This window comes from Falco rusticolus, chromosome 4 (genome assembly GCF_015220075.1).
Source record: "Falco rusticolus isolate bFalRus1 chromosome 4, bFalRus1.pri, whole genome shotgun sequence".
Classification (NCBI taxonomy): domain Eukaryota; kingdom Metazoa; phylum Chordata; class Aves; order Falconiformes; family Falconidae; genus Falco; species Falco rusticolus.
In genome coordinates, this window is record NC_051190.1 from 673,788 (window position 1) to 695,901 (window position 22,114).

Here is a 22,114-nt window from a genome sequence, read left to right on the forward strand (position 1 = left end):
AAGGATTGACATTCCTGGAATGATTTTTGTTTGGCAGTGCTTTTGCTACATCTTGTTTTTCTGACCCCTGTGCAGTCCTTAGCATGGTGCTGCTTTAGCTGAGACATCAAAACATTAGGTTTCCAAATATTCTTGGGATCCTCCTCCTCTTCCTTTTGCATGTGTAGTCATGAGGCAGCCAACATAATGCAGAAAGCAGAGAGGAAATCAATTCAGGAATGTGAAGGAAATGCTCTTGATTTTGGCAAGGAGAGACCCTTCCATTTAAGCTACTCTGTTCTACCTTTGTGGTGTCTGACTGCTTTCTGCCATCTGGTTGCAGGGAATGTGGAGCAGTTCTCTCTAACGTCTGTCAAAGAAATGGAACATGGATGATGGGGAGGGAGCCCTCTGCTCCCACCTCATGCCACAGCATATCCTGGTATGGGGAAGATCTTTAGAGGGGGGACCAAGGTGACTAAAAAGTGGGCAGCAAAACGGAAAGGTGCTCCTTGCCCTCTGAAGTTCAGGGGAAATAAAGTCTGCTTGCCCGGAGCAGCCAGGAGCAGTGACTCATCAGGAGCTTGCAGAAGTTCTTGGCTGATGAAGGAGAGCCTCCAGGGTTTTATTGCTTGACCAGGCAGGGTGGGAGTCTGGATGGGCTGAGCAAGTAACTCAGATGGTTATTTTTGTATGAAGAAGAGGAGCTATGGCTCAGGAAGGGTTTAAATTGGAAGGATGGGACGTTTATGTGATGAGGAGATCTTCCTTAAAGGTAGTTTGCATGGTGTTTCTTGAAGGTTTCTGAAAGGAACTGGGAAGGACTGTTATGCTGTGTATGAACTGGCAGCTCCCAGTTGTGTTCTAGGAAGTGTGTGTTTTCCAACGTCCTGGATATTAAAGAGCACTTAATCAAGTAGTGAGTGCTGTAAGGCATTAGCTGCTCCAGGAGTGTGCTGTGGGGCTTGGGAGAAAAGTAATGTTTTTGATTGCTGGATTCTGATGCTGTTCTCGTGAAGCAGAGCTGTAACCCCAGGTGGCTAAGCTAGTGCACAGAGCAAAATGAATCAATGAGAATTGCAACATAAATAACAGTTTTACTGCACTGTCACTTGCTTATGTTGACTCCATCTGTTGAATTCCCTCTTCCCCCAGTTTATTTCTTTTCTTTCCTTTCCTATGTAATAGCTTACATGTCTTTAGAATATATATTCAGACAAAATAAGCACAAGTAGTCTTGGGAGAGCAATTTACTTTCCTTTTTCTCTTAATGGCTTCCTTTGCATTTCTAGCCTCTGCTGAATGCTGCATGGTTTTGTTTCCATTCACAGTCATACCATTCTCTATCATGTCTTTGCTGTACACAATAAACAGTTCCAGGGATCTTCATGCCTGATGGACCTTTAAACCATCAACCACTGAGCTATCTACCGAGTTGTGACTTAGAAACAGATAAGAGATATTTGCTTGAAAATGCCAACAGCAGAGCTTGCACAAATGTGAGTGTGAAAACATATGCAGCAGTGATTTGAAGCGAAGAGAAATCCTAGATATCCTTGCTGAAGATTTTAGGGTTTTGTTTTATTTTTGAAGATAAGTCAAGTTCCCACAGGTGACAGCTTTCAGGAATGAGTTTTTGACATGCTGGTCAGATTCGCTCAGATTCCCAAGAACTGTGTGAAATCTCAGTATCTCTTTGAGGGGTGTGGGGTAAAGTTGCTGTCAGTGCCACTGATGTCTAGGATTTAGCAAGTCTCCCCTTAAGGTAATGCTTAAAAGAAGTAGATGAGCCCTGCAGAATGGGAGAAGGAAGATTTGAGAGTTCTTTGTTTACTTCTGGGTCCTTGTGTTTGGATGATTTAGTAATACTTGAGATAGATGGTGCAACAGAAGAGAGAGACACTGCTTGGCCTGTTTGGTCATGTGACAGAAAGCACAAATGTGGGTGTCGAGAAAGGAAATGTGAAAAAAAGAGAAAGAACAGCAATATATGAGAAAGAACTGGCCTGTGGTGGCATATTGCCAAGCTTTGCATGCATGGATGACAATCTTAAATTCATGTGGAAGGGAAAGGGAAGTCAGCTAAAAGGGAGTTTAGGTGTGTGAGCAGTGATATGAGAGGATGGTATCCTCATTTTGAATCCCACTACCAAGTGGTGGGGCCATAGAGGAGAACATAGCTGCAGTTGAAGGGTTCCCTACAGGCTCATTAAGGTATGCACTGTCAAAAAGTGGGGCTAGGGTGCAGAGCAGAATAAAAAGACAGATGCATGGCAGGTGTCTCCATGAATTCAGCACGCACCTCGAAGAGCCTCCATGTATTGGGGATGGATGTCAAATCCTTCCTGGGAGTTCTTGAGTGATTTAATCTTCATATCTTTAGTCACACATGGAAAAAATACAGAGGAAGGCTGGCGGGCAGCACTGGTTCCTCTTGGAGCTACTGTTGCCTGTGATTAATGAGATGCAATATGTTTCTAATTTTTGCTTCTACCTTGTTCAGTATTACTACTTCTGTGTTAATTTTGATACATTTATTAGCATGAAGACTGGGAAAGGGAAGATTAGATTTAGATCTTCTCAGTACTACTGTTTCTGGTCTGTGCCTTCTGCCACATCCTGCTCCAACAAAGATGTGCCATGCCTCACTCATCTTGGTATCAGTGTCCTGCTGTCCCACACAACTGTACAGGTGGGTTTCATGGTGGTTAGCACTGAAATGAGCATTAAGCATTCTGAGTAACATCTATGGTATTTGCTCTTTCCCCTTCTTTCTGTGGAAAATGTGTGTAGAGTGCAATGGCTGTTGTTACTAATTAGATATGTTGTTGGGGGGGTTGCATGGGTTTTTTTAAAAAGAAAAAAGCGTAAAACTATATATATGTATAAAAAAAGTCATATCGTTGGGCTGGGTGGGTGTTAGGGGTTGTTAAAATGGGATATAGCAACTGTGCTAAAATGCGATATAGCAACTGTGGCTGTCAATATTGGAAAGTGTGTGAGAGGGTCACATCCTGGCAGACACACATTCCATCCCATTTCATGACCATGAAAAGTGCTAGTATGTTTTTTTGGAGGTGTTGCTGGATCAGAGTCACTGCACAGGGGAAAAGCAAAGGTAAGGAAATAAAATTTAAAAAAAACACAAAGGAGAGAGTTTTTTGTGATGGCCATACTTCTTGTGGAAATCTGTGTCTCAGTCTCAGGTTACCCCCAAGACAGCTCTGACTCCTGTACAGGCAAGATGTATCCTCATGGGAAATTTCACTATGGCAGGGTAGCAAAACTGTTGGCCGTGGTGTACGTCTCAAAGTTTTAAGTCACCTTTTATATGCTGTGATTCAAGCATATAAAGGTGTTAGACACCTAGAAGATCAAGATTATGGTCTTTAATTTGTTTTAGTGTTCTATGAGTACCTAAAGACAAAGCAGAGGGACGGTTTTGATGGACTTATGATCTGAGGAGGTGCCATGTCATTTTGTACTGCTGGAATTTTCTTGAACAGCAAAGTTTACAAATGAGCTGTATTACTTTTGACAAGCCAAGGATTGAGATGTACTGAAGCCAAGTCACCTGAATCCTTGTTAACAGAGTTTATGTACTCTTAGCTGGCAGGAGTGAAGTTTTTGTTAAGGTCCTCCCCCACTCTTTTTTTTTTTTCCCCTCCTTTTCAAAAGCAAACTTCATATTAGGCACTAGAGTGAAACTGCAAAGTAAAAAGTCATCATTTTCAGCTGGGATTTTAGATTTCCTCAACTCAGAAATGCAGAAAAAGTAAAAATAATGGTAGAGCTACAGGTTACTTTATTTTTATCACAGTCCCAATTTCCTGTAGGTATTTATGCCATATGAAGTTTTGGAAAATTTTGCATTATGCTAGTAACCTGAGTATGCTATAGGTAGAGCAATGCTGGCACATCTGGCTGAACATCCTGCATTTTGGGTGCTGCAGTTACTGGGTGTCCCGTGCTGTGTGCGTGCAAGCACTACAGTCAAAATCCTGCTTTGAGGAAGGAGGTGATAGTTTTGGTGGTGAAGAGCATCTCAGTATGGAGCAAAGCCCTGTCAAGATACTACACACCAAAGATCAGACATTGAAAGAGTGGGAACCCAAAATCTGTAGCTCGCCTGTCTGTCCTGCGTGTCTGCCTATTCCCAGAGAAAGAGCAGGTTTTAAAGTGAGGGGTGGAAAGACCTTTAGAGCACCTCCCGGTTTTGTCTTGTCTCAGATGGTCATAATATGCGTATTAAAGAATCAAGGAAAGAAAGGGTGTTTTGTAGTGTGTCTGAGTTTTGGAAAGGGCTTTACAGCAGCTCTCCCCAGATGCTGAGTATTGACAGCAGATACTGAATGCAGTTGTCAGTGATGGCGAAATGGCAGTGTTTTGTGGCAGAAGTTGTCATAAGGAAGGTAGAGAGGAGCTGATCTCTAGGCCTTCTTGTATAAACAATCATTTGAAGATGTTCGTGTCTGGTAACAGCATGTTAGTAGCTGTTGGTGATTTATTTTTCTTTTAAAATACAGTTGTGATATTTTGAATAAAATAGAAGCCACATGTAGCTGGTTTGTAGCTTGTCACAACTGAGTACAACTGGAATCTTAAGGTGCCAGCAAGAGTTATTTTTCCATCCACACAGCATAGTATTAAAATGCAAAGTAATCTTGCAGTTGTAGCAAAATGCATAGCATGCTTTTTATTTATATATACCCCATAGTATTGAATGTACAGTCACATACCTTGGCACTGCAGTTCAAATAGATTAATGTAATATTATCAGAGTATTTATCAGGACAGTAGCTTTTCTTCATGGGCATTTTTTGCTCGTTTTTGTGCCTGTCTTTTCTAACCTCATATATGCAATGCAAGGGGATAACTTTGAAATATATACTGGCCCACTGCTTTGCCATTTCAGTTGTATTTGCCATATCACCACTAATATTTATGAACAAAAACAGTTGACCTTTGCAGAGTGAATGACTAGATGCATATGTAATTAGATAATTAATAGTGGTATGTCTCATTTATTTACCTCAGGTGGTATAGTCATATTGGGTGCCTGGTGGTGATTTGAATACTGCTACAATAAATAAAATTCAGAACCACACCAAAGGTATTTTTGAGACACCTAGTTGATTCACTGCAGGAGAGGGGCGTGGAGTGAAATAATATTTATGTGGTGTGTGCTCTCTGGGGATGAAGAAGCAGGAATGCTTGGAGAGCTAAATTCTTTGGCAGATTTGCTGTACGTCCAGTATGCACACTCTTACAAAAGATCACATATCTCTGCTAACCTATTCTTTTTATTTTTGTCCATTCTACACTTTCCTCCTGTTTTCCCCTTAAAACATGTGCTTAAGGAATTTGAAGCCTTGTATGTTAACAAGAAATTGGTTTCAGAGTGTGACTCTGACACCACATGCAAGCAGTCCTCTCCGAGTCCACTTCATTCTCATTTATGCTGGCAAGATACCAAAGATCTGTTGTAGCTGTTGCCATTTCGAAGTATAAGCTGAGATTGGAAAACTGGAGAGAAGAGGTGTATAGAGAAGGCCCCCCAGTGGAGATGGTAAAACCCTGATACTCAGTAGGCTGAATGAAAGGATTGGATACCAGGAGCTGGAGTATTGCAAAATTGTGCTGCTTGAGTGTTATTACTGACTATTTGTTAACTTGTAGAAGCCCACCTCTGGGACTGGCTGTCTACCTGAGCACTGATGGAGATGCCAGTTAATGCCAACTGTGGCAGCAGCTTGGACAGCTCTGTGGGAATCAGGATGATGGTTTGTTTCAAGGAAACCTCCAAGCAGATTTAATTTGTAATTGTCTAAGACAGGTTTGAAATAAAAGCAGAGAAGTGAAAGACTTTGTGATGACCCACTGTCTGTGCCTGCCCAGCCCTGGCTTTATCCCTTGTCTAGAGACTGATGCTTCAGTACTAAATAATTTGAGCAGAAATGTGTTCTATTTTTTTATTTTAAGAAAAAATTCAGTGCTTTCTTTGAGATTTGCATGTGTAGATTTTCCTTCTTGTTGGGCTGCTATTGCAAAAAGGCACATGCTTCTTGCTGCAGCTTGACTGACTGGCAGTGCTGATGCGTGAAGAAGAAAACCTGAATAATTTCAATTCCTTTAGTGTTCTAACACAAAGGATGGCTTTATCCCTTATGAAGAGATCTGAAAACAGATAAAGATTATTAACATTAAATTAATAGATGTAGGGCAAATAATCAGGATGTAATAAAAGACAAAATGTCCAAAACCATAGTGATAGCTCTTCCCACCCCCACCCCCCCTTGCTTCTTTTTGTAGCATAGAGGATGGAGGAGATGAAAGAAACATTATCCAAGCCTCCTTTTGCCATCAACTCCTCTTGAATAAAGAAAGACTGGAAGAGCTGCTCTGCAGCAAATGGTGTTAGTTTCCGTGTATCAGTGTGAATTTAGATTGCAAGGCTTATTTGTGGGATTCAGCATTTTTTCTAACAGCTACAAGCAAAGAGGAAAGAAAGCAAAAGAAGTTAGACATTTACCCGCTTGTGCCTTTTCTTTTCCCAGCTAGAAAAATAAACAAAAGCTATATTTAAGTGCCTATATATCAGTATTATATGCTGACGACCCCTAGGACTGAAAGTCTCTACTGGTCCCATTGCTGTTTTAATAATGGGAAGCCTTCCTGTGAGGAAAATAGTGTAAAGATTATAGAACTGATTGTCAGTTGAAGGAGAGTTCAGAACCTGGAAGCGGTGCAAGTAAAAGATGCTTGCAGTGTCAGATGCTGCTTTAATGTGGCATGTGCAGTAGGTGAGAACTGAGCCTGTAACAGTTCTAATCCAAGCACTGCAACTGTTTGGAACTAGGAAGGATTACTGAAGTTCAAAATAAATAAAAAAGCATATATGGGGGTCTTAATCACCTATGTAGGGAATGGATAGCAGGTGTAATAGTAATCTGTGTTATCTGCTGGTGCATATTAAAGAGAGAGTCACAGAGAAGTCATTGCTTCCTGTCCTCAGCCTGTTTCATACCTGTGCCTATGCATGTTTTCTCTCTCTGTTGTTACGATTTCAGAGTCCAGAAAATCACTTGCTGCTCCCTGGAGTCCTTAGAAGGCTATTTCCTGTATAGATCAGACCATTAAGGTATGAGGGTTCTTGCTATCCTTCCTTGCTTACAAAACACTGAATCGATGGAAAAGCAAGTAGATGATAGTGTGTTCTTTTTAGTCTACTTTTTTTTTTTATTACGAAGAAATTCTGCACAGGGGGAAATTTTGCAGAGCTGGCCTTCCAGGCTGCAGTTTAGAATTAGGCCATTACCTCAGAACTGAAAGAGTTCAGGCCTCCCTCCACTGCCCAAGCCCTGAATTAGCAGGGCATCCTGGAGCATCTGTTGGTGTCTGCCCTGTTGTTCCTCAGAAACAGGCTGAGCGAACCCTATGTGCAGCTTTCTTGCCTCCAGCTTTTGCAGATACGAGGAAGAGTTATGTGAATCACTAGGGGTTAGTGCTCTGGAGTTCTTGTACTTTCTTGCCATCCATCACCTGTGTTTTTGGTGATCTCCCAGTGAATAATTGTTAATACTTGCTTCATCTGCTTCTTTTAGGCAGTGGTTCAGTAATGCTGAGCTCCAGCAAAAATACAGCTTTCTACCGCGTAGCTCCTGTTCCAAATTGTGTTGTCTGACCACACACATGGGCATCCCCTCGCTGTTATGCAAAGGCTGCTGTGCATTGTACATTGGATCACTGATCTGGCTTCATGAAAAATTGGGAGATATAGCATGTTTCTTGGGTTTGTCTTGTTTTGAAGTTAGGTTGGTTCATGATCCTGCCCACAGCCCATCATGACAATCTGTGACTCACCTGAACTATGTGGGAATTCTAGGGGGATGACTGGCAGCTCCTTGAACTGATACTGTTGGACAAAGCTGCCCTTTCCTCAAACCAACGTGAACCCGAAGTGCTGGAAAACTTATCTGAAACTCTGAGTTTGTTCACAACAACCTCTACACTTTTGTAGAATGTCAGGGGAAGCTGGTTGCAGTCTTATGAAAGCTGTTGCAACAATAGAAGCACAGACTGTTCAGGCTCAGGAAGATGCCAGAATGTCCATTTATGTTTTTTGCAAGTTTGTAGCATTTAACCACAGGGCTAGAATTTCAGTCTATTTGGAAGTCATCACCTAAATGTTGTAGAAATTGGTGCTTTAAACCCTGCCTGACTTTCATTTTACAGGTGTCTGCATCTATAAAGTGTCTTAAAAGTTGTAGTTATGGCTTCCAGTTTTAGACATAAGGAAAAGATTTAATTTATTTTTGAGGCTCAGAAGGAGAAATCTGAAGGTTAACAGTTGGTTGATATATCAGATGTTGCTTGGTATGTGTATCTGCTCTTTATTTTTACATTTCCTTTTCTCTGCTTCTCCAGGTGTCATCTTGACTTGAGTACTTTCAAGCTTGGCACTAAAGGAGTATATGAAACTTGCTGGTAGGGGTGGAGAAAAGAAAATGCAGCATCCTTGTGTATATCAAAACGCCTTGTAAAAGCTCTTTAGACAGTGAGAATTCAATTCTGTGAAACAATTTTCATAAGCACTTGATACAAACAGGAAAAAGAACATCTCTGCACACTGTGCAGGCACAAGATGTACAGGTTATAGTGCAGTTAACATTAGTAAAGAGAACGGTTATGTCTAATTAGCAGCATAGGATAGGTGAGAAGGTTTTTAAAGCGTCCTTCTCAGAAGTGGCATTAATCCAGTAATATCCAAGCAGTAAACCCTCTAATGCTTTTCTAAATGGCCTGGCTAGTCCTGAGGGTGTTTAGGCTTTATTGTTGCACATGTAATTTAATGAACTTTTAAAGAGACCTCTAGGCAGCAGCCCAAACTCAGAAGGGCAGAGAGGAAAATGCTGATAGACAGTCCTACTGAGCTAGAACGCAGTGGCTGTGAAGGAAAAGTTACTGAATGGGCTGATGGCTGAAAAAAGTAAAGCTACTGCACTTGCACTCATTAATGGGCTTTTTGTCCGAACTGGAGCCATCTCTTTCTCTAGGAAGTTATTTGTGTTGGAAATAAGGCCACAGCTAGGCTGGAGCAGGAAGGAGGAGGCGGGTAGTTAGTGATCTCAAAAGGTGTGCTCTGGGTGCAGAACAAGAGCTGTGGAAGAAGTAGGTTGGCTGCAAGGGCATTTAACTTGGCAAGAAAGCTTCTTCAGCTCTGTGTGCTCTGAAAATCTGGTGTCCCACTGGAGCCTTTGGGTCGGAGCTGAGGAAGCCTGGAGGTCATGGTGGTGGGGTTCCCTGCCCATTCAATTAAGGAGCCAGCAGCCCTCCTGCAGCAGCTTGTCTGTCCCCTCCTGCAGCCTCTCTGTGCTTCACAAAAACACTAGAAAGTGCACTCAGCAGAGGAGTGCTTGTCACCCGTTTCCTGTTCCCAGCCTGGAAAAGAAGCCTCTTACCTTGTCCAGTAGATCCCAAGGGCTTCCCCAGCATTTCATAAAGTGTTATGAGCATTTCCTGCCATGTTACTGTGTCTGTTTTGCTTAAAGGGATGTCAAAGCAGCAAAGAAGTGCAGGCTGTTTTTTCCCTAGTGATGCAGATTGTCTGTATTGGAGTCAATAAAGAAAACAGAACTTTTGATTTCCTTCCTGTGACCTTTAAATGATGCATTTCCCTATATTGAGAGGTGCCTGTGACTTCATTCATGCCTTAGCTTGGCAACTGGATGGAAAAGCGATCTTGCTTTCCTGGTCTGATTCATAGGTCCCTAATGACAGGTTACATGTTAATACTTGTTTTCAGCAGTTAACATGCAGTTGTGTTGTGACTGGGACCTGATAGCAAACATGAGTGAGAAGAGCTTCAGGCTAAATAAAGCCTAATAGTGCAGCAATGATACTTTTTGTTTGCCTACTTGAAAACAGTTTCCCCACAGTTGTTGTAGTCCTTTTCTAAGGCAAATAGATCAGAGGTGATTGGTTTTGCTTGTTTTCTCTTCTGTTTTAATGCATATAACAATGCTTTATATAGCATCAGTTTTGTTGCTGCTCCTTCATTGCAATGATTATTACTATAGGGCATAAAGTATCAAAATCTGATCACAGCCGCATTGTGTAGGAACTGTATAAATGTGCTGTAAAGAGAAAGTCTGTGTCACAAAGTGTTAGTGGTGTCTAGAGAGATGAGGCAGAGAAGAAAAGGCATGATTCAGCAATGTGCCCCTGTTGCACAAAAGCTCAGTTGCAGAGTCTGATACAGACCAGTTCTTCAAATAATACGGGACGCATTTCTTGTGTACAAATTTGCAGGATCAGGAAAGATGAGCTCTTACCTCTCTTGTAGAGATTAGTGCCTTTAAAATAAACTGGCCCTGCATGTGACAGTGAAAGAAGTTGAAACATCTATATAGTGAAAAGTCCCTTTCCCAACCCTGATAGGGCCAGAAATTTGTGTAGTATTTAAGAAGCCCATTCAGAGTCAGTGTGAAATTCCTCATTGCTTTAAATCTCATTGAACTTAAAGGATTTGCATTGCACCCGGAAGTCTCTTCTCCCAGCAGCTGAGGAGCAGGTGGGAGGGTTATTGTCCTTAGCAGAGGGGTTCTCTTCTGTTTGCAAGTACTGCAAACAAATAGGAAAAAAATTGCTGTTTCCCACCCAGAGGTGGGTGAGATAGGTTTGTCTCCATCTCAGATTCAAAGTCTCTCCTTACTGTCATTTGAGGTCTTTCCAGTTCCAAGGGACCAGTTGTTTCTGTATTTCTAAGAAGCTGGGCAGCCCAGAGATGGTGCAAGTCTTGTGATGGCTTGGCATCCTTTGGCTGGAGAAAGTGCTAAGAGGAGCCTGTGCCACTATCTTTGAGCTCAATGCATGTAGGTGCCGATTTGAAGCAGAATGATGCTGGCTCACTGACATTGCTCTCTCCTATTTCTTTACAGCTCCTGTATGACAACCCAAAAGCCCGTCAGGAAGTAGAGTATCATTGGCGAGCATCAGGGTGTCCCCACATTGTCCATGTCCTGGATGTTTATGAGAATATACATCATGGAAAGAGATGCCTCCTCATTGTCATGGAATGGTATGGACCAGCAGCGGCTCCCCATCAAACAGCGGACTTTGAGAGGGTGGAGGGAGTGGTAGAATGTGTTGGATGTTAGATGAGAGTTAGGTGAGCTTTCTCAGCAGCATGATTTTGGTTTGCACAGCAAACCTTTCGTTGTCTTTATGGTACTGGTAGGGAAATGTATAGCTGCTCCAGCTGTCTTGTATGATGGAAGAATGAGGAATCTTAACCAGTAAATAATTTTTCTTGTACCCTGTGACAATTGCCCTCATTAAAACATTGACTAATTAAGACCATCTTGAAAGATATGTCTCTACAAATATGATGCACTTTGATTGGTTTCCAACTTCAGATGTAAATCCAGTGATCTGACATGATCCTTTTTGCTACTATTTTGACTTTAACTTTTTGTGTTCTCTCCTTTATCTGTAATACCACAGTTACTGTTGTCTTCACTGGGGACAAATTAATCCTTTTCAGTATATTTGCTTCCTTCTTTCTTTTTTTTTTTTTTTTTCCCATCTTCAGCACTTAAAACAAGATTACTGGTCAGCCTCCCAGTGCTAGTGTATCTAACTTCCCAACTACTTGTGTCATGTTCCTTGTGACAGGGTACATTGAAAGCATCAAAATCTCTTGGTCTTGTTTTGTTTTCTGTTTATTCCATATCAGAATGGCTTTTTGCACTGATTCAGATGAGTGTGATGTTTAGGAAGCATTGGCATAGGAGGCACCCTGTAATCTTTTCTAACCTGTTCCTGCCATGGTTCTGTGCCATTATATGGATGCACAATCAGATGTTAATTTGATCTTTTCTGCTCGTGTAAAGTGGGGTTTTTTTTGTGTTCTTCGTTTCAGCATGGAAGGAGGAGAGCTGTTTAGCAGGATCCAGGAGAGAGGAGATCAAGCTTTCACTGAGAGAGGTGAAAGATCAGAAGTTTAATTTTAAAGTTTGTTAAAGATTGCTTCTCCCTTTCTCTGTCCCCTTGCTTAGTTACCTTACAGGAATTTTTCTTTAATTTGATTTTTGTTAGTAATTTTTAATTTTTTAAAGTTTTTATTTTTAAAATTTTCCATCTAACATTGTATTAAACAGTTATTTTTACAAGTTACAGAAAATCAGGAATTACCAGAATTGGCTAAGTTCAGGCACAGTGTGGAAGGTTTAGAGGAAAACTCTTCATACAAACCTGCTCAGCTTCATTTCTGTACCACCGCAGCCTGTGTTACTCTAGTCCCTGGTCTTCTGCTAGACCACCTCTGACATGATTAGTGCAGCTGCTACTATGATTTCTTTTCTGGTGGTCCCTCAAGCAGCATCACTGTGCACAGCTATACTGTTAGGTGATTAATATCACAAGGAAATCGCATCAGATGAAACATCTCTTATTCAAGGGTTTTAAAGTACTACTTGAAGGGAAGTATTATTAGCCTCACTGTAAACAAGCCTGCTTATCTATGATAGGGAATATGCACAAGTTAAAGACCTGGTGTGAGTTGGTGACAGAGCTTGCAGTAGAATAGTCTTGCCATTTTTATTGTCTTTGCTATTTATTATATGCGGAGCACCACAGGTGTGGTTGACTGTGGTTCTTCTTGTCCATTCACAACTCCTGTTGCTGCTCAGGAATAAAATGTTAGTGTTTGTAGCTAGTGCTGTGACAGAATGATTAGAAGAAGAAACATTTACACCCGAGCTTGTAAATTACTGTGACTGTTTTGCAAGTCTCTTATAGAGCCCAGGCTTTTTTTGATCCTGTGCTCCTGTGTTTCCTAGCCTGGGATGAATCCTTTAAGTGTTATGAAAGACTCATGTAGGGAAAATGAGCATTTTCAGGAAATTTATTTCTTCCTCGCTAAAATAAAAGATTCCAGGGGAAAGACTCTGATCATTAGTGACTCCACTGTGCTAAAAACGTGATTTTTCTAGATTAAATAGCATTGTATAATATCTTAAACACTTACTCAAAATCGTCTGGGAGTGTTAAACAAAAAAAAACACCTTAATTCTTTCCTGAGATAAATGAGTCTTGTTCCACCGCATTCCCGAGGTTCGCTAGCTGTTTATATATCAGCTACAACTTCCCATTAGGAGCCAAGGTTTTCCCTGAAGAAGATGAGTGTTCCTGCCTTCTGATTGGCCTTGCTTGAGATTGCGTAATTTCAGTCTCAAGCCATGTCAGAAAGGATTCCAGGTTGTTATAGTACAAGGATTTCTACCTTCTCTCACTGCTGCAGCCAAGGTTTCTACCTATGCAGAAAAAAGAGGACCAGGTTGAAGTTGTTGTTTCCCTGACAATGGTGATGTAACATAATGCTCACTTAGTACAATGGGAATGTCACTCCTCCCTGCTCTGAAACCTCTGCCTATGTAACTGAACTCTTCCAGACTTCAAGAGTACTGCTGTTGCAAGGCAGCTCACCAACCACTAGAATTTCCCACTGGAGTTATGTTAAATTTTAGAAACATATTATTTCAAAGGTGGCAGTTTGGGCTTTGCAGAATAGAACTGTTGATTTTGTTTCTCCTGAGGAAAAACTAAAGATTGTGAGGAATGAAGATGTAACCTATCCTAAAATTACTATATTGTTATGTTGCTCTGTTTTTAGAAAATCTTTTAGATCCTTCTGTTACCCCTGAACTAGAAGCTGAAAGTTAAACTTCTCTCTCAGACAACTGAGGACATGTCCTGGACAATCAGGGTTATGTCCTCGTTGGGGCTCCTTTCTCCGTAGTCTTGCATGTTACTTGTGTACCTGCTCTGCTCTTGCTGCTTTTCCGGTGAGCAGGTTAAAACACAATTTTACAAGCTCATAAAGAGCAGGAGACTCAATGGTTCAGTTGCAGTGCCTGCACAGGAGGGCTGAACAGCCAGGGAACTGGGGGCTATGGCTGCCTGCAAAACCAAAACACAGCTGTTGGGGCTAATTTAGGTTCTCTAGTCTTGATGCTAGCCCTGTATTCCAGCAAGCTGTTTGTAAGTCATAAGCATTCCCAAGCATGTCCCTGAGTTACAGTGGGAATGTTAATGGACCTTTCTCTAAAATTGTATTTATAGAGGCCTCTGAAATAATGAGAGACATTGGAACAGCCATCCAGTATCTGCATTCAATGAACATCGCCCATAGAGACGTCAAGGTGAGTCTTGAAAGTGTGTGGGCAGGGAGAAAAGAGCATAAGGCAGAAAAATAAATGGGCAGTGGTGGTTTAAATAGATCTAGGAGTACAATCAGATGGTCAGAGTGTTCCTGTACCTTTGCCAGTGTGAGAATGGATCTGTTCACAACTAGTTTGCAACTAGTCAAAGGTCAGAATTTTATGTATGCTAATGCCTCCTAGGTGTGTACAGAATGCAGAAGAATCTCGTGATAGTCAGATGGTTAATTAAAGAGGTACTACCAACTTGCAATCCAGTTAATTAACAAGAAAATAACACTGCCTGAAATGAACTTATATTAGATGCTATACCTCTATGTACAGTCTTTGCCAGTTATTAGTTGTTTTCAGATTTATACTTGCCTAAAAAGACCAAAAAAACCCCCAAAATCAAAAAACCCACACCCAAACCAACAACCAAACAAACCAAAAACCCACCCCAAAAACAAACACCACCACCCCCTTCAGAAACAGGAGCAGTGCATATATGGGAGGAATAATACCAATTCCATGCATCCAACCCACTTTACTAGTATATGTAATATTGGGAAGATGGGAAGGTCTCAGTTATTACTATGTGGAACAGTGTTTTATTAGCTAAAGTTTGTACCCAGATCTTGTAGAGATTTGACAGGGTTTGTAGTATTGTATTTTGTGTTCATTCTGTAAAGTGCACAGTATAAGCAAAGACAAGGTAGCTGCGCCAAGGCATTTCTAGTGCAGCGGTACAGCAGTGTGATGGAATGTGCTGGAGAGCAGGTCACATAATGATAGACCAAGGCATCTGATTGCTTCTGCAGTTCAGTGTTTGTGAATTTTCTACAGATGCTTCTGTGTGTTTAGCTGGAGGGGAGCTGCCATTGCTTGGTGTCACTGAGGGGTGGGTTGAGGGTTCTTTACGTAGGAACTGGAGAATGACTTAACAGTTCTGAGACTAAAAATCTATTCCCTTTTGTGGAGCTATGTGCCATTGCCTATCACCAGTGCAAAACCTGAAGTGCTTAGCCCCAAACACCCCTTACACACACTCAGAGAACTAACATAGAAATGGTACAAATTACTTAATAGATCCTAAATCCTGTTTGCTTTCAAGCCCTTTGTTCTTTATGTCCCTAAACACTAGCATGTGAGAAGGCATAGCTTCCTTATGACTGAGAAGCTAGAAAACAAGTTCAAACAGTTGCAGATTCTGAAGATGTTCTATTGTCCCTGTTCTTGTGCACAAGAGCTGTGTGATTCTGTGATTCCTCCTTTGCCAATTCTGGTTTTGGGGAGCCTTTATGGAGTGTAGAGCAAGAGTGGAATTAACTTGGGTTTCAGGGTGGGGGTTGGGGATGGGGATGGACAGGAAGGGACCTGTGTCTGTGTCCGTTAATTCTGATGGCGTTATGTCAGTTGCTCATTGAGAGTTTGGCTGATGACTTCTCTCGTCTTCTACCTGAGCTACCTGAGTGCAGTACAGAGTGCTGTCACATCAACTGGTGTTGATTAGACAGAACAGTCCTAGTAAGTGCAGTGAACTAGAGAGAGGTTCAAGAAGCCAGACTTGATGCTAATCGGACATGATGAGAGTCTTGTGATGGCTCTCCTAAATACCATATTGAGAAGGATGTTGATCCTTAGTCTGAGCAAAAATGCTACATGTTGGGAGGGAACTTTCAGCATGCTGTGGTGGAGATGTGAGAGAAATAAGAAGACCCAGATGCTGGTGGTGATCCAGGCAAGCAGGAATCGTTTGACCTTTCAATTCAGTAGAGACATCTCTTCATTGTCCAGTTTATCCTTTCTCTTGGTGGCCTTTCAGCCTGAAAACTTGCTTTACACCTCTAAAGAGAAGGATACTGTACTCAAACTCACAGACTTCGGCTTTGCCAAAGAAACCACTGTATTAAACGCGCTGCAGACACCCTGTTATACTCCTTATTATGTGGGTAAGTTATCCAAGATGCATTTCTTTTCTATTTCAGTCTGTCACCTTCGCCCTTCTAGTAGGACAGTGAACTGTAGGAATAGATGGGAAATTTTCTATTGTGAATGTAATGCAGAGAGGTAGCCTGCAGAATTTAACTGGGATCCAACCCAAACATAGTCTGCTTCCAGTACAGCTCAGTTCTGCTCTCTTCCTCGGCTGCAAAGGAAACAACCTTAACAGGGGATGCAAATGAGGAACAAGGAGAAAGTACATGTTGCTTCTGATTGCACTTGAAGTAATCCAGATGTTTCCTTTGAATGATGCAATAAAAGCCATAATTTTAACTCAGCTTCATGATTATTTGGGTGTTTCTTTGCGAAACGTCCCTTAGCTTAACTAATGCAATAAAAGATAACAGGAGAGTATTGCCTCATCTGTAAAGCTTCTTAAAGCTGGCAAATGGAGGAATTAGTAATAAAAGACCAACATGACTTAATCACAGCTGAATTTTTGCCTGTATTTTGTATCTGGTCCAGAGACAGAGCACCGTGTAATGAATGTCACAGTAGACTGTCCTTTATGCACTCATTTTAGAGTACATCTCTTTTGGTCTTTGAGTTAATAGCCATTCACCATATGGTATAACTGAGGCAGTCCATGCTTGGAATTTCTTTGGAGGAAAGGGTTTAATTTTTTGAAAGAATTGGTTCATTTCTACAATGTAAGTTTTTTATATTTTTTTGTATTGAAAGATACTGTTATTCATTGTTAGCAGATCATACGTTAGCCATGGGTTTTTTTCTGATGCTTTCTTTATATTTTTGTAAGCCGGGATTAGTGATAAAATATTAAGTAATTTACACATACATCGTTTTATGCCTTATATTTGTATCTAAACAAGCTGACATTTCCCTTCTCAACACCTTCTTATAAACCAGCATGATTGCTCATAAGTTTAGAGAATCATTTTCCTCACAAAATCAAGCTCCCTGCCAGTTCACCTGCCTCAGGGGAAAAAAATGAAATATAATGCTATGGAAGCCAAATTAAAATACAGTGCTCTGTAGCTGCTGGAGATAAACACACTCCATCTAAGTATCGTTCAAAATTTTATCACAGCTAAAGTAGGTCCTTTCTGTTCTGATTTCTGGAACATATGCTTCTGCCTCTTTCAACACAGTGTCTCCCTGTACACATTTAGCTATAGCTCCTTCTGCTTCTCTGTAATCTTAGTACTCTCTTGAGCAGAGAGACACTAGGGTGAAGAGTAGGGCATTTTGCCAGCTTCATTCCTCCTCTTTAAAGCTACATTAGATGTGTTTAGGAACTTGTCAATAGAAAATAGTACCCAGTTCCTACAGTGAGTTGCATTTTTTTAATGCCTCTGATATTTGTTGATGAAGTGTGCTGCTACTTATAAGGTGATGGAGAGGAAAGAAAATATCTGGTACTCTGTTAATTTCTGGGTTTAATCTTCTTCAGCTCCAGAAGTCCTTGGCCCTGAGAAGTATGACAAATCGTGTGACATGTGGTCGTTGGGTGTCATCACATATATTCTGTAAGTATTTGGAAGGAGGCTTGATTAATAGAAAACAGACATATCTTGTTAAATCTGCTCTTACAAGTAATTAGTCACTAGGATCATGCAACCTGCTCAGGAATATGAGCTTGTATGGGGCTTTTTAAGAGATGAAAGGACTTTCCTAGTTAAAGAGTTCTTTTGTCCACTCTAACAGCCTCTGTGGGTTCCCTCCATTCTACTCAAACACTGGTCAAGCCATTTCTCCAGGGATGAAGAGAAGAATTCGGATGGGACAGTATGGGTTTCCCAATCCAGAGTGGGCTGAAGTGTCAGACGAAGGTAACAATGCTCACTGCTACTGATGAGTGTGTGCATGGTGTTGTGCAGTGATGGAGTGCTTACAAGAGACTATTTCTAAAAGCCTGTCTTAGTTTTTGTTTCCCTTTCTTTTAGAATTTAAATTAATTTTTTGTAAAGTGTTACAGAGGATGACTGGGAACTCAGATACTAGCCAGCAACCTAGGTACTACAGAAAGTAAAGGACTGATGAAAACTTTCTTTCAAATTCCAGCTAGCACTAGTGAATGCTGAGATTAAACCCTCTGGAAACAAGTCTTTAATCCTGAGAAAGGAGACTGCCAGGACAGCTGCAATGCAGGCTGAGTTGGAAGAAAGGCAAACTGTCTGAAGAACTCATTCAGTCTTTTCCCTCCTTGGTGATACAGCCAAGGATGGCAACTTTTCATGCTAGTTTTTTGTGATGTGTGAACTTGCCAGCCACCACTTAAATCAAGGTCAACAATTCATTTTGTATAAGTCATTGACCAAAAGCTGCTGCTGTTCAGCTGTGGCCTGGATGGGTTCAAACCAGTGTCCTGAAAGTGGGTGTTTTTGGTTCCCTCTTATTCTGAGAGTCTCCATAAGCTGGAAGTCTCACCTGCCTGTCATATTAGAGGGAAAGGTCAGCAACCTCTGGGCACATCTTTTTTTCTAACAAGCCCTTTATCTTGCTGTTGCTAGCATGCTGTTGTCTCCTGTTTAGCAATAACAAGTTATAGTTGGATAATACTGTCATCTGTGGCATTTTAACCCCTCATTGGATCTCATGGCTGCTTGTGCAGCATAGACTACTGAACATTAATGAGGAAGGTGTTTTGCTTATGTGTTTCTGGTTTAATATTTTGTCTGCCTTGGGTCTTGTTCATCTTACAGCAGTTATCAAAACACCAGGAGAGCTTGGCGAGAGGACATGCACTTGGAAAATCTGTAGGGTTTCTGTATGCTTGCCTGAATGAAGATAGGTGCCTTCTACCTTTAAACCTATTAAGGTCACCTAGTTTACATGTGCTCTTTTAGGCTGATCAGGCACCGTAGCAGACTGCTTTTTTGCTCTCCTTTGTACTGTTCTTGTCATGATTTTCTTTATCTAATTATTGCATCATTGCATCATCTATGGAGACTTCCTCTAAATTCCCCTCCAGCTTCTTGTAACCACCTTAACAGGCTCTGTTGTCCCCTGCTTTTGTTCCCTTGTGCATTTTAGACTTCAAGTAATCTCTACTGTAAAACTCCTTTGCAGCCTCTCTCAACAAACTAAAGTCTCAGCTTATATCTCTGGCAGCTTCTTAGAAGCATTTAGTTGTCTTGCATTTGATGTTTCTAAAAGAGAACTTTTACTCAGAAGTTTTTCTAGGTTCCCCCAAGGAAGTTATGTGAACATCTTTCTAAATATCATCCCTTGGATGCAGTGTTCCTGGTCTGTCACCTGCATTAATGAAACTCTTGTCTAGACTCTCATCATATCTCCGTTACTTAGTACTCTTGCTTTGGCAGATACCATGTTCTCAGAAACTGCTACAAAGCCTATTTGTACAATCTATTTCTTTGACTTTGTTGTCCTTCTAGTGGCCTCTCAGTTGTCAAATAAAAGTTTATTGTCCTTTTTTTTCCACAGCCTGTGCTAGTTTTTGTCTTCTGTCATTTCCTAAAACATCAGCTTATGCATTCATTCAGCCCATAATGCCAAGCCTGTTGCCATCTTTCAGACAGGCAGCTTGGCAGCTTTCTGTTCCCACGTTTCTATTTTTCTCAGGTTCTTGCTCTCAAAATGGTTTGGTGGTGTAGATAGCGTAGCTGGAATCCCCAGGCCTTCATCTTTCCTTCTTACCTCTTGTTCTGGATGTTTTCATGTTTTGACTCGTTAAACATCGTAACCTACCTCACTGTACATGGCTTCTTAACATGATAACAGCAATAGGTAGGTATTTTGAGTTCTGCAAAATTATCTTTTTTCATTCAGCAGGTCTTTCTTCTCAAGGTGACTTGGGAACACAGTAGTAGACTACAACATGCCATGTTGTTTTTCAGCCAAACAACTGATTCGCCATTTACTGAAGACAGACCCGACAGAGAGGATGACAGTTTCTCAGTTTATGAATCACCCTTGGATTAATGTGAGTTACATATATTTACAACATGAATTCTTACATGCAGATCTTAATGTAGCTCCACATAGCACGGCAAAAGAAGGATGATGATTACTGTTAACAGAAGTTCATCTGCCTGTAGAACCACAATTCTTCTTGGTGTTACCAGAGGACACATAAAGAAAGACACCCACAACAGTGTCCTTGGAAGCAAAAGCTGAATGTATCTGTATCTTCTCTGAGCAGTCAGTCACTGTTGACTCTGCAGCATATGCATGTGTTACTCTCTTTAAAAATATAAAAATAAACTGTATGTACTTACTTCATCAGTGCAGGATTTAAAAAGAGCTATTATTAGTGGTCCCAGGCACCATTGTGCATAGCTGTGTTAGTGTGAACACAGTCCTGTGCTTAGTGGGAATTCTTATCCTTGTTTGGAAATGTGTGTGGGAGGAGCAAGGGTCTCAGCTTAGTACCCAGTAGGAGATTGCCAGATAGGGTGGTACACAGAGCTGTTAATGGTCCCAGTTCAGGTTTCATTCTGTGACTTGGTTGAATTTACTTTTCCTTTAAAAATATTTCTTTGGGGGGGGGAAAAAATACTCTATAATATTAATATTTCAAACGAGACGAGAATCTCAGGAGTTACCAGACTGAGTTTCAGGATATCATCTCTGCTCTGTAGGTGTCACTCAAAATAGCAGATTATACTTCTCACATTTCTGGCCTGAAAGTCTTGTCTTGTCAAGACACCAGTCTTGTTCTCACTGCCCAAAAAATCATCAGCCAGGAACAGAATCACTTGTACTGTAGAATGCGCTTTTCTCCCATAGTGCTTTCTCTGTCTATGCTGATCCTCAGAGGAAGGGGCAGAAACAGAGGCATGACTAAAGCATTTCTTTAATGCCTGTTTGAAGATCAGAAAGCCCTTACAATCATATAAAAATAGCTGTGTAGCATCCTGATGAAGTAAATGGATGTGTTCATTTAGAGTTGTGAAAGCTGAGAAATTGGGGTTACAGAGATTCTGTAGAACTAGAACAGAACCTAGACAATGTTTCTAAGTCTTTTTTAACCAAACAAAAATGTAATCATGTTTGGAATAAATACCTCCAGCTTTAAGTGTTTGAACACCCAAGAAGGAGGTATTTCAGAAGTCAGCAGGCGATGAATTTCACAGAATGAGTGCCTAATAGCTAAGGAAGCTACCACCTACAGCGACACATGTCACTTGAAATATGCATATAACCAATTAATAAGGAGGAGATTAGAGACAAGGTCTATAGACTCCACTGCACCAAAGAGCTGTGCTAGATAATGTTCCTGGAAGAATGCTCTAGGAGCTGCAGATTGGCATTTTTTTTCTGCTGAATGTATTTTTCCCATGAGGCAGAGGGAGGGAGAGGGAAAGACCAACATAGTGAATGTCTGTGTTCTTCCTTGCACAAACAGCAGAGCAGGGTGCTTGTCTCTCCTTTTTCTTCCTTTCTTTTTTTATTGTTTTTGATAAATGGATAGCAGAAGTATTATTGTGAACTATGCAAAAATTGTCAGTTTAGGTGTAGCACATAATCCTCCAGTTAGCTTGTAAATAAGGAGTTTTTTTTTAACAAGTAGCAGCTCACAGCAGATAGGAGGGCATCTTCAACACCTGCTAAGGCACATCACTAAAGCCATTCTGCTGGTTTTCCGTTTCTCTTATCCCAGCTGTACTTAATAAAACTATACCCTGGCCAGCTAGGGTCCTTTTCCAGAGGCTGCACAAGTCATGATTTCTGCTTCCACTTCTGTAACTACTGCAGTGCTTCTGTTAGCCTGGTAGTGTAAGCACTGCTTCCAACGTAATGCTTCTTTTACAGTGATATGTGGAGGGATCTCCCTAGATTTTGTTGGCATGCAGCTGTGTCTGGTGTAGGATCCCACAGCAGCAGACAGCAAGTTTGGGTAGAAAGCATAAGGAAGGTAGAATATCCAAATGAAATTATAGTTTGGGTTATGGACCGGCAAGAAATACCATGATTCTTGCTGAATTTAGCTAGGGAACTATGCCTTG

At 41.1% G+C, this 22,114-nt stretch overlaps 1 protein-coding gene across 4 annotated transcripts in view; it reads left to right on the forward strand.

Annotated features, from left to right (window-relative positions):
* Nucleotides 1–22,114, forward strand: part of MAPKAPK3 (MAPK activated protein kinase 3) — a 50,601-nt gene that overhangs the window by 24,513 nt on the left and 3,974 nt on the right. For all 4 annotated transcript variants that reach the window (XR_005103607.1, XM_037383044.1, XM_037383042.1 and 1 more), the window contains exons 3-9: nt 10,920–11,059; nt 11,903–11,967; nt 14,104–14,183; nt 16,006–16,132; nt 17,596–17,671; nt 17,850–17,974; nt 20,003–20,088. Coding sequence is in view for 3 of the 4 variants with exons in the window: in XM_037383044.1 (XP_037238941.1) it covers nt 10,920–11,059; nt 11,903–11,967; nt 14,104–14,183; nt 16,006–16,132; nt 17,596–17,671; nt 17,850–17,974; nt 20,003–20,088 (699 nt within the window). In the remaining variant the exon portion in view is untranslated. The remainder of the gene's footprint in view (nt 1–10,919; nt 11,060–11,902; nt 11,968–14,103; nt 14,184–16,005; nt 16,133–17,595; nt 17,672–17,849; nt 17,975–20,002; nt 20,089–22,114) is intronic.